Source organism: Salmo trutta, chromosome 9, assembly GCF_901001165.1.
Source record: "Salmo trutta chromosome 9, fSalTru1.1, whole genome shotgun sequence".
NCBI classification, from domain to species: domain Eukaryota; kingdom Metazoa; phylum Chordata; class Actinopteri; order Salmoniformes; family Salmonidae; genus Salmo; species Salmo trutta.
In genome coordinates this window covers 15,068,148-15,079,752 of record NC_042965.1, presented here as the reverse complement: position 1 = coordinate 15,079,752, position 11,605 = coordinate 15,068,148, and the positions used below count along the sequence as shown (strand labels likewise).

At 43.0% G+C, this 11,605-nt stretch overlaps 1 protein-coding gene across 4 annotated transcripts; it reads right to left on the bottom strand.

Annotated features, from left to right (window-relative positions):
• Positions 1–402: 402 nt before the first annotated feature.
• rnf34a (ring finger protein 34a) lies at positions 403–11,147 on the bottom strand. Of its 4 annotated transcripts, none has more exons than XM_029762654.1 (9): positions 11,003–11,143; positions 9,925–10,027; positions 8,795–9,013; positions 6,706–7,029; positions 3,805–3,867; positions 3,429–3,630; positions 3,261–3,290; positions 2,937–2,981; positions 403–2,218 (listed from the first exon to the last, which is right to left on the bottom strand). In XM_029762654.1, exons 2-9 carry the CDS (start codon positions 10,009–10,011, stop codon positions 2,031–2,033), a joined length of 1,158 nt encoding a protein of 385 aa, XP_029618514.1. In that variant the 5' UTR covers positions 10,012–10,027; positions 11,003–11,143; the 3' UTR covers positions 403–2,030. The 4 variants fall into 4 exon arrangements, with proteins under 4 accessions (XP_029618514.1, XP_029618512.1, XP_029618515.1 ...); XM_029762652.1 differs by having other exon boundaries at positions 6,706–7,083; positions 11,003–11,141; XM_029762655.1 differs by lacking the exon at positions 9,925–10,027 and having other exon boundaries at positions 6,706–7,083; positions 11,003–11,147.
• Between the last annotated feature and the right edge of the window lie 458 nt (positions 11,148–11,605).

Sequence of the window (11,605 nt, the reverse complement as noted above, 5' to 3'; positions counted from 1 at the left end):
TGACATTTTTGACCCTCAGTTGTGACCTTTTTGATAGGGCACAGCAGAGTATTTCTTAAATGCCAGGGTCACTGGTGACCTCGGGTGGCTTCGCTTTCAATGAGCAAGAAATAACATTGGCATGTGGACATATTTTTGGAATCCCCTCACCCAACTCTGAGATCATGTATCAGCCATGCTTGTATTTTTCCATTCAGCATTTGTCACATGGAAGCTGCTCTCTGCAGCTGTCTTCTCCTAGACAACGGCATAATCTAGCACTCTAAACACTAGTTCACCCTACAGGATTGCATTAATTTTCCTGAAGCATTTTCCCATTTATCAAATTGTTAATTGCTTTTTCAAAGGCCTGCCAAGAACAAGTGGTCTGGGCATCTCAACATACCAGACAAGTAGACAAAGTCAAACTGTAATTCATCTTTAATTACCAAAATAAAAGGTTAAACATTCCCAAATACAAAGACCAGACCTTGCACAATTTGTTTAGCATACCCTTCCAAAGGGAAGTTGACTGTGTGACACTGTACAGTGCATGGTATTTTAAGAGCAGGAAACCTCTCCAACCCAATCTCAGTGCCTATGTCCAAAATGGAACCCTATCCTCAGCCTATATAGTGCACTACTGTTCAAAGCCCGATAGGGCATGGGGTGCCATTTACTGTTCACCAAAGCCCCATATGGCGCCATTTGCTGTTCAAAGCCCCATAGGGTGCCATTTATTGTTCAAAGCCCCATAGGGCATGGGGTGCCATGTACTGTTCAAAGCCCCATAGGGCATGGGGTGCCATGTACTGTTCAAAGCCCCATAGGGCATGGGGTGCAATTTTGGACGCAACCATACAGACGGTCATCATGCTCTGCTTCTCATTTGAGGACAGACCACTCAAGCAAACCAATGCAGTAACACATTTCAATCCACCTGACAGTGAATCCTTACTCTTTAATAAACTAATGAGGGAAATCTTCAATTCAATTACACATTCAAATCAAATGGAAAAAATAGATATGTACATTTCATACTGATATGAAACATTATATGCAACTGTACAGCAAGTCACTTTTCCTCAATATACTTTATATTCCACAAGTGGCAGTAAACTTGCAGCTATATATTTGATTAGTTGTGTTAACTACAATAATGTATTAATTAAAAAGACAATATTCCTCCCACTTCCAAGAAAAGAAAACATTCAAAGCATATTTTTGCTGTCTGATGGAATTAGCGCTTTTTTTTTTAAGTTATGTTTTTCATCTATTGAAAGCAGTAACTCCCCTCAATGTTGTACTCTGAACATTTGACTCTAGGACCAAGAAAATGTATTCGAAATAACTTCTGAAGTTTCATAATTGTATGTTCGTTAATGGGAAAATATGGTCATTTCCTGAAGTTTGTTTTGGAGATAAGGTTTTCAGACAGTGACGATATCCACAATTTAAGTTGATATACTAACAAACGGAAAACAGGAAAAACATTTTAACGTATTTAGCACCCGTTTTCTTATTCATCTTAACATTCAGTGCTAAGACGTTATGACAGAATTAAAACAAAATGTGAGACTTCCTTCCAAATCAAAATAGACCTATATGGGCAGACATTACATGATAGGGTTTGGTCATTGGGACAGGGAGTTACCAGTTACCAGTTACCAATTAGTGGTTCACTCTGTAGGTACCTGGGAACGATGGTACACACAGCTCACATTCTTGTTTAAAAGTCAACATAAGCAAAAGCATAACATAAAAATACAGTAGATGAGAAAACGTCAAGGATGTGTTTATAAATGGAATGGGTTAATATAAAAGGGTAGACTGCCGCCCTCCTTTTCATTGGTCAAACACTGATTAGTCCCAAGAAAAAAATGAAGTGGGGGAAAAACAAACACGCTGCATTTCTCAAATTCATGATCAAGTTTACAAATAATGTAAGCGTTTCAGGGGATAACAACAGAACACCCAGAACAACATAGATCTGTTTCTCTGGAGGTGAATGTTTTGAAGATGTGACGTGGTGGAAGTGGTGGGTTGAGACATTAGGACTTGAAGACGTGCACGGCTCTCACAACGTACTGCCTGCAGATGGGACACTCGCTCATCCGCTTGCCGCACTTGGTGCAGGTGACCATGTGACCACACTCCAGGAGGACGCAGTCGATCACGGAGTCCATGCAGATCCTGCACAGGTTGTCATCCACGTTGGTCAGCTGGGCCTTCTCCCCATCTGGAGGAAGACGGGGGAGGAATCAGAGAAGAAAACAAAAGAAAAGGACATTCCATACAGATCAGAGTGGAGGAGAGCAATGATGATGTCAAGCCCTGAAGAGGTAGAACAGACTGGCACTGCCAGTGAGAGAGCTCACTAAACTATCTCCTCGCTCTTGTATCCAGAGTGCCTCATCTTAGGAAGGTCATGGCTGGTATAAACCAGAGGGCAAGCATCATACAGGGTCCTGGAAATGTTCGCTATGAGGGGTTTCCATGACAATGAGACCCCTTCATCACCTGACGGTGTATCCGTGAATTCAGACCCCAGACTTCTTGCAGCTGTATAGACTTAGCTTTATTAGAAATGTGTGTGTGAAGTTATTAACAGACATCTTGTCTTTCTAGGTAATAAACTTAAAGATGGCACTTGGGTGACTGGTTCTTACTTGGCAATGAATAGGGGCAACGAGGACCTCCAACAACTACACATGCTCAGATGGCATGAAGGTACCTTTGGTATGGATGAGATACAAAGACATCACAATGGATGTGCAGTAGTAGTAGTGGGACCACATGTAGTAAGTAAGGTGATAGTCATGCATGCATGACTAAGGGCTGTGTATGAGGTTGGATGCCTGTGTTACATGCAGGCTGAGGGGCCATGAGATGGTAGGAGTGACCAGGTCAACAGTAAGAGAGACCCGGGAAAAATGTGCCCTTTTCAGATACCTTACCTCCAATCCCTCCATTGCAGATGGGAGGAGGGGGCAAGGCCACCACTTGTGTGGAAGGAGTAAAGCAACAGTCAGTAAATACTGATTATGTTATTTTTGTACTACAGAAATCAACTCAGCATCTACCCCTGGTACAAAGCATTGATGGGATACAGGAACTCTGATGGTACAATATTACAGTACAGTAATGAAGATACTGTACATCCTGAGCTAGAATATCATTGACGAGGACTGAAGGGTTTACATGTCAAGTAGCTGTCCTTTCCATTCCTGTTCCACAGACTATACATATCACAAAAGACAGACAGAGGAGTGATATTTTACCTGCAGTTATAGCTGTGTTCACGTTTTCCACTGAAGGAAAGAAAGAAAACACATTTAGATAAAAGAACTACTGCACACCATTTTGATGGGCAAACATGGTGTGGTAGTGACCATAGCAGTTGGCAAACCAGCTCAAACGGATCTGGGACCAGGCTCACTGCTACTCACATGACTTCATGTTCTCCTCCGTCTCTCTGTACAGGCGGCTGACGCGCTCTACCAGCTCCCACTTCTCACAGCAGCCTGAATAGTTGACAAAGTTCCTGGCCAGGATCTCCTTCAGCTGTCTAACGGACAGGCCCTCGATGTCCCTCAGGCTGGAGATGTCTGAGAGAGAGGCCCGCGCTCGCGGCCGCGTCTGAGGGCTCACCTGCATGAGAGAGAGGAGAGTCATAAGCCATTACATACATGACACATACTGCACTGGAGAGAAAGGGGCAAATAGGACAGGAGAACGTTGCACCCCTCTGAATAAGCTCCAGATGCTGTGAGAGGACATTTTTCTACAGTTAGCAGCCTACTAGGAGTGAGGTCCATCATTTACCTCTGGTGTGTGCTCACTGGGTGCCAGGTTCAGGAGGGAGAGAGACGTGGCGTCGCCTATATCCTGTACAGACAACAAAAAAAACATGACTCAGACGGAGGGCTGTGGCGGTCGTTACATTTTGTCAGCCGGTTACTGTCATGCAATAGACTACCAGTCTCATGGTAATTGACCGTCAATTAGCATAAACACGTTTAGCATCTCCAGGCATACAAGCCACTGATGCGCGCCTTCAGAACATCTTCATTTTAAAAAGTCAAGTAAATCTATTTAATATACACCATCACAAATCCACTATTTTAGGCAGGCCTAAAAAACATGATATGAAGAAAATGTTTTCTAGAAGAACAGAATACGAGTTGGCCTACTGTATGTTATCTGGCTATGCGCCATGACATAGGCTTGGTCATTTATCAGACAAGATATGCTTATAAGTTCTGTGCCATTATTTTATATGACTTTATAGTAGGAAGAATATAATTGAACTTAGCTGAATAAAATAGAAAGGATATTTTTCCCATTCTGGAGCGAGTGTGCATATGAAGTGGCTATGTTGAGCGTAAAAGTTATCATTTGAAACAGGTCCTATATATATATATGCTAGATTTTGTTATTTGGTAACTTTAGTTGAGAATGATAGAAATGTATTAGAATTCAAAGCATATATGGGCTGCATGATGCGACTATAGTCTATTGATGATTTGAGAAAGTTGCAAAAAAAAAGCTTGTGCTCTGTTCCTTGCCTCAGGCTGCACACTGCTGTTCTCTCATCAAGTGATCAGATTTTCACCCATCAGACTATTCTCAATTTAATTCTGTCTTCACTATTATGTCAAATTTGTTTCAATTTACAATGGCCTATTATCAAATGGGCAGGAACACGGGCAGGTGAACAAATACATGTCACCTGTATGCACTCAAATGCATTTTTCACTCATGCCGGGTAAGATACTCCGGTTATTTCATCAACCACTGTTTGAGGAGCATGCAGCCTCTCGCTGCATGACAGGTGATTTTCTGCCCAAACTCTATGCCATGGGCTCTCTAACCCTGTTCCTGCAGCTACCCAGTGCTTAAATTTGGGAAACCAAGTGAAATCTGTTCGGGAACATCAATAGTAACAAAACATATTTCATTAAACTGTTGATACCCTGACTCTCTGCTCGCTCGAGAAAGGAATGAAGGAGAGGGGAGGAGATGATATAAAGGAGAGAAGGTCATGGGCTTGTATAAACCTGAGAGCAAGCTCCATACAGGCTCCTGGAAATGTCCCAGTCTGATAAAAGGCTTCGCTGTGAGGGGTTTCCATGACAATGGAATTTCATCCCCAGATGAGTGGAGGTTTGAGATATTCTGTAGCTAAAGGTAATAGGTCAGCCTATTGATTATAAAAATCCCTAATACTAAGCTATTCAAAATCAAATACAAATTCTCTACAATTGTAGGCTAACTCTGTAAGCCACCCTGCACAATCAATGACCCAACGGCATCGCCTAGGCCTACATGTTCTCTCCCAGACTCATGGATAAAAAGATTGGAGTGTAGCATGAGGTAACCAGTCTATCCAGTATGCATGATAATAGAGTCCACACTCAAAGGTGATTACTAATTTTGGAGTATAGGCTGGACCAATTACATCTTAAAATCATTTCGTTTTTCTGCCATGCGTAATATGCGGTAGGCTATTAGGCTATGTATTGTATAATGGCACAATCATTTTTTTAATTCAGGATTTTTTTTCTTCAGGCTTGGGCTCATACAGTATATAGGCCTATGAGTATGCATCAGCTCTAATATGCGTGTGGGTGTTTTGAAATAATCGTCACCTTAGAAAGCGCTGTCCATTTCATTGGCTTTGAAACAACATCCACAACAACCATGTTTTCCACTCAGTTTCAACAGGTTGTTGAACTTCTTACTTCAAATTGATCAATCACAGTGAGGTGAGTTTAAAAAAAAAAATCACAATACTGTTTTGATGATAAGTGTATTTGGATTGATGTCAGTGTGGTTAGAGGGACAATAGAGCCCTGAGTAGCAGGCCATTAATGACCTGATGGAGGGGCAATAGAGCCCTGAGTACCAAGCCATTAGGACCTGAAGGAGGGACAATAGAGCCCTGAGTACCAGACCATTAGGACCTGATGGAGGGACAATAGAGCCCTGAGTACCAGACCATTAGGACCTGATGGAGGGACAATAGAGCCCTGAGTACCAGACCATTAGGACCTGATGGAGGGACAATAGAGCCCTGAGTACCAGACCATTAGGACCTGATGGAGGGACAATAGAGCCCCGAGTACCAGGCCATTAGGACCTGAAGGAGGGACAATAGAGCCCTGAGTACCAGGCCATTAGGACCTGAAGGAGGGACAATAGAGCCCTGGGTACAAGACCATTAGGACCTGATCCCAGGAGGTTGGTGTCTCCTTAATTGGGGAGAATGGGCTCGTGGTAATGGCTGGAGCGGAATCAGCGGAATGTTACATCAGCAGCCTCCAGTGGACCTGATGGTCGTTAGTGAGTTGGGTACTACCAATGCATGTCCTGAGCGCATAAGAGGAGATTACCATGACTCAACGGTCACGTGGAATATTACTGCGGTCATGTCTGCCGGTAATATGGTCACCGCAACAGGCCAACTCAGACAGAAACCTCCACAGAGCACTACAAATCCTTCCAGTCCAGGCAGGGATTAGGATGAATCACCTGCTGTTTAGTCCACTGATACCTCGGGGACTACTATGTTCCCATTCATAGTAAAGCTTCTAATGCTCTCTGCACCAGCTGAGCAGGCAAAGTACAGGTATTTGTAGCAGTCATCTCTTAATTTAGACCTCAGTCACTTTCAGAGCAGACGTAACACCTTTTACACTCACTCTCTACCTGCATGACATGTACCTGGTTGGTTGTCCCTGAGCTGTCGCTCCTGCTGAGAGCTTCCCCTTGAGAGGCGGAGACTGAGAGCGCAGACAGCTCGGAGGTGGAACGTGCGGCGGAGGGGGGCGGGGTGTAGAGGGGGTTGTCGGGGTCCTCCTCCCCCTCTGTCCCCTGGTGACACAGCACCAGGTCCACCAGGTCCTCCTTCTCCCTGCAGGTGTCTGTGGGGACGTTGCGTAGCAGCAGGTACTGCCGCAGGTCTTTGACCCTCAGCCGCATCAGCTGTGGTCTCTGGAAGGCCGTCCCCTTCAGCAGGTGACATGTGGCACATATACGCAGGTTCTCCTGAAGCACAGAGCACAGAGTGCAGAAACTCTTCTTACAGTCGCAGCAGATATGCTGGGGGAGAGAGAGATAGAGTGTGCGCATTAAGCAGGTGGAGAGACAGGCTAAGTGACATGGACACAGGATAATGTAGGCCCCAGGGCACACTGTGCCTTAATAGGATCCACAAAGACTGCCCAGTACTCTAGGCTAACAATATCCTGCATGTAGAACTTGTCTCCACTAAAACATTCATGCAGATGGTAGATTAAATCATGTCTCATTCAATTATTAAATTGCGCAATCATCTCCCTCTATACACCTTGAACGATTGTTTGTTCTGAACAAAGCAACACAGATTCTGAAATCATCAATAGAACCTTCACAGGCTATGTTGGACAGATGAGGAATGTGGGGTATTGGAGCCCAAAATAAGCCATGAGGAAGCAGAAGGTCGATGTCTTTTTTCCGTTACTGCATTTTTTCAATCATGTGCATCTGTTCCCCTCCCTCTCCAGACAGTCGGACGGGAGGCAGGCAGTTCTTTATTTCATGTCACAAACATCAAACAGTAATAACACGCAAGCGGCATGATTAAGCGCTGTGTTGGCATGGTGACGCAGAGCAGCAGAGGGACCAGTTCAGACAGAGTAAAGGAATTCAACCCAGCAATATGGAGATGTCGTCTGCCTCTGTCATCACAACAGACCCCCTTCCCCCTGCCATTTGATGAATTCTGGCTAGACCTTTGATGAGGCACAGTGCTTACCTAGAAATTCTTCTAACAAACTTCAGACCATAGCATTAGCCTGCATCAGCCACAAAACCTCACACTGATCTAAATCTACACTAAAGAAGTAGCCTAAGTTATTTTTGTTTACCACAGACTACATTACAACAAAAACATGTGGTTTTCTCAACATAGCTTAATAGCTTCTACCCCAAAGCCATAAGACCGCTGAACAGTTAATCAAATGGCTACCCAGACTATTTCCAGTGACCCCCCCCCCTTTTTTTTTTACACTGCTGCTACTTGCTGTTTATTATCTATGCATAGTCACTTTACCCCTACGTACATGTACATATTACCTCAAATACCTCGACTAACTTGTACCCCCGCACATTGACTTGGTACCGATACCCCCTGTATATAGCCTCGTTATTGTTATTTTATTGTGTAACTTTTTTTCTCCCTCTTTAGTTTATTTAGTAAATATTGCATTGTTGGTTAAGGGCTTGTAAGTAAGCATTTCACGTTAAGGTCTACACCGGTTGTATTCGGCTCATGTGACAAATACAATTTGATTTGGAGTGTAGCAATTACCACTGCTGTGCCATGGGCTTGTAAGTGCAGTCTCATGACGTAACTGGCTGTATTCAGCATCTCTTATCTTGGCTCTCTCGGAGGACACATCAGATTACGTTTAAGGACGGAACTAATCAACACTGGCCCTTACTTAACATGTAGGCCTAGTGTGGTAGGGTGTGTATGTTTGAATAAACATATGAGGGCTACTCTGACCAGATCTAATAAAATATATAAGAATATCAGTGCATTCAATGTTATTGTGTCTCCTCAGTCAATACCAATTATAAACTATTCTATGGCTCAAACACCCAAACAGGTTCCTTCTTGATTACCCCAAAGCTTATCAGACACACTCTAGCCATCACCCCAAAGCCTATAAAACACCCTCTAACCATCTGGGACTGGCCTACAATCATATAGGCCATTCACACAATAAGTCTACTAGCTACCCCAATGGTCCCCAAACCCAACACCTACCTTCCTCCTGAAGACAGAGAAGGCCTGGCCACAAGCCTTACATACGAGGCTGGGGCTCCCTGAGGTTGTGGGCGGATATGTGGAATATCCTGCGCTGGGGGCAAACCGGAAGGGTCCGGCACCGGCTCCGAACCCAGGCTGCTGGCCTCTCACTGCCCCTGTGCCCATGACTTCATTCAGCAGACCACAGCATGAAGCCCACATGGACGAGGCCCCAGCCTGGAGAACACAGACAGCAGTGTTAAGAGACTCCAGAGCTCCACAGACGTGAGAAGGAGTTATCCCTGTCAAACATCACCAGCAACAGCCCTGTAGTGTCGACAAGCCTCCTCTCCTTGAGCTAGGACCCATCTGTGCAACACCAGACACCCTATAGTCATTATCACAGTGATACCTACAAACAGATTGGCTTGATGCCGCAATGTATTGCACAGGTTATTGCAAGTGTGAAAACATCTAAAAATAGAGTGGTCAAGGAAACACAGGCTATTATACTCTTAATATTGCAGCCACAGGAGAGGCTGGAGGCGTCACTTTGTTATGGCTGAGGAAATGAAAAGCATAGCCCATAGCTCTGTGGTGACTGACGACGGCACAATAGACTAGACATGCCCAGGGACTGCATGATGACCAGCCCTAATAGACCTACATCCAACACATCCTATCAAAGCTTATCTAAATGGGACACTTTTGTCTGCAGGGGAGAATGTGTGAGAAAGTGAAGGTGTGTAGTGGAGAAATGATTAATGCATCAGATAAACTAACTGACTAATTACCTCGATGAGTGGCTGCAAATGATAACTCGATATCTGTTCCCTGGCAATTTCATAGTAGAGAATGCATTCCCCTGTATTGACATGGGAAGATAATTCCACAAAATCAATTTCAGTTCAACTCCCATCTCTGTCAATGGGGTAATCCGTTTCCAAACGTAGGCCCTATCATTTGCCCATTACTTTTTATACTAGTCTCTGTCACATGAACAATAGTACTGTGCAGTAGTCAAATATAGGAATATATTTATTAAGGCAACAGGTCAATTTGTGCATAAATGTGTACTACTATTGTTACTACTGTTGTAATATTGTTCCATTTTCTGCTGCTGTTAGTCTAAATATATTCATATTTACATTTTTTGGATGCGTTGTGGGGTGTTTCTCTTGAAGGTGCAGTTTCTCCTGGTAAATCAGCTTGTGTACATTGACTTGTACCTGCATTGAGTCCCCTACTGATCTGAATTACACAAGGTTCTACCAATCATCATCCATTAATATCTGAAAAATACCACAGCTGTCTAAGTTTGAGATTGTATCATGATTAAATTAAATAAAGTATGTGTTTGTATCCTTAATAATGCATATTCATTGAAGAGAGATGGTAGAATTTTTTTTTTTAAATGCATTAAGTGGTTAACAATCTGATAATCGTATATGAACATTAGAACTCCCAGTGTAAAGGCTAAATATTATGCCCAATGAGCGAGCGTTAGGATTTCTACAGATGTGGAACCAAACAGCCTACAGACAACTAACATACATTCCAAAAATCAATAATTGACCAGAAGCTTTCTTCCTAGGAGGGAGGATTTGAACTATCCATTCAAATCACAAATATCAGTCACAAACAAGGCAAGACAAACAGTCAATCTAGTGACCGTGCTAGCTAGTAGCCTAGCGTTAGTCACAGATGCAAAACATCAAGCCATTACTGTGCTACTCCCCCTTGGTGGTGAGGACAATCATCAATAGTACTGACATTGAACATGAATACTGGTTATCGAGAATTTGCCTGAATAAACTATTTAATCTAGCTAGCTAACTCATATACAGTTAGAAAAGAAAATCTAGCCAAGTAGCTAGCTAGTTAGTTAGCCTATTTCGGCAACATGTAGCTGTACCTAGCTTCATACTGACAGTAGCTAATAGCTATCTACATTAGTTACTAAGCATCAATGCTACATATAGAGATGATTGAACTCAGCTCACTCAACATAGCTAACGTTAGCTGGATATATAAAGCTAGTTAACTATCTATTTATTGTTAGCTAACTAGCTTGTGAACAAAAAACTAACAACAAAAAACTGAGCAATCAAACGTTAGCTAGTATATTTGCTGACAGTCAACTACAGCTAGCTAGCTTGACAGCAATAACCTACTGAGAATTGAGAAAAGTAGAATTAACTACAAATATTTTGAAAATAATTGTACCTTCATAGCAACTCCGGGTTGTAGAATCTGTGGAAATAAACTGATAATCTGACCATTGCAACAACCCAGAGATCCTCACTTCATTACGTCTTCCTTCTTTCCACCAGCATCTCGAGTTTAAGCGAGACCGCGGGGGCGTTCGAGCTGATCTATTTTGTCAAGTACAGTCGTGGCCAAAAGTTTTGAGAACGACACAAATATTAATTTCCACAAAGTTTTCTGCTTCAGTGTCTTTAGATATTTTTGTCAGATGTTACTATGGAATACTGAAGTATAATTACAGGCATTTCATAAGTGTCAACGGCTTTTATTGACAATTACATGAAGTTGATGCAAAGAGTCAATATTTGCAGTGTTGACCCTTCTTTTTGGGGAGTTTCCTGGCCATGGACCCAAAATATTGATGTTTTGTTCCCCGAGCCACTTAGTTATCACTTTTGCCTTACGGCAAGGTGCTCCATCATGCTGGAAAAGGCATTGTTCGTCACCAAACTGTTCCTGGATGGTTGGGAGAAGTTGCTCTTGGAGTGTTGGTACCATTCTTTATTCATGGCTGTGTTCTTAGGTAAAATTGTGAGTGAGCCCACTCCCTTGGCTGAGAAG

What these genes read in the sequence shown, in the direction of transcription:
- rnf34a (XM_029762652.1), bottom strand. Translation starts at nt 10,011, where the DNA reads ATGCAGGTACAAGTCAATGTACACAAGCTGATTTACCAGGAGAAACTG. An exon ending in CCACAACGCATCCAAAAAAT is followed by an intron (nt 9,014 to 9,924) that starts GTAAATATGAAT and finishes TGTGTTCTCCAG; the next exon opens with GCTGGGGCCTCGTCCATGTG. An exon ending in GAACACAGCTATAACTGCAG is followed by an intron (nt 2,982 to 3,260) that starts GTAAAATATCAC and finishes CTTCCACACAAG; the next exon opens with TGGTGGCCTTGCCCCCTCCT.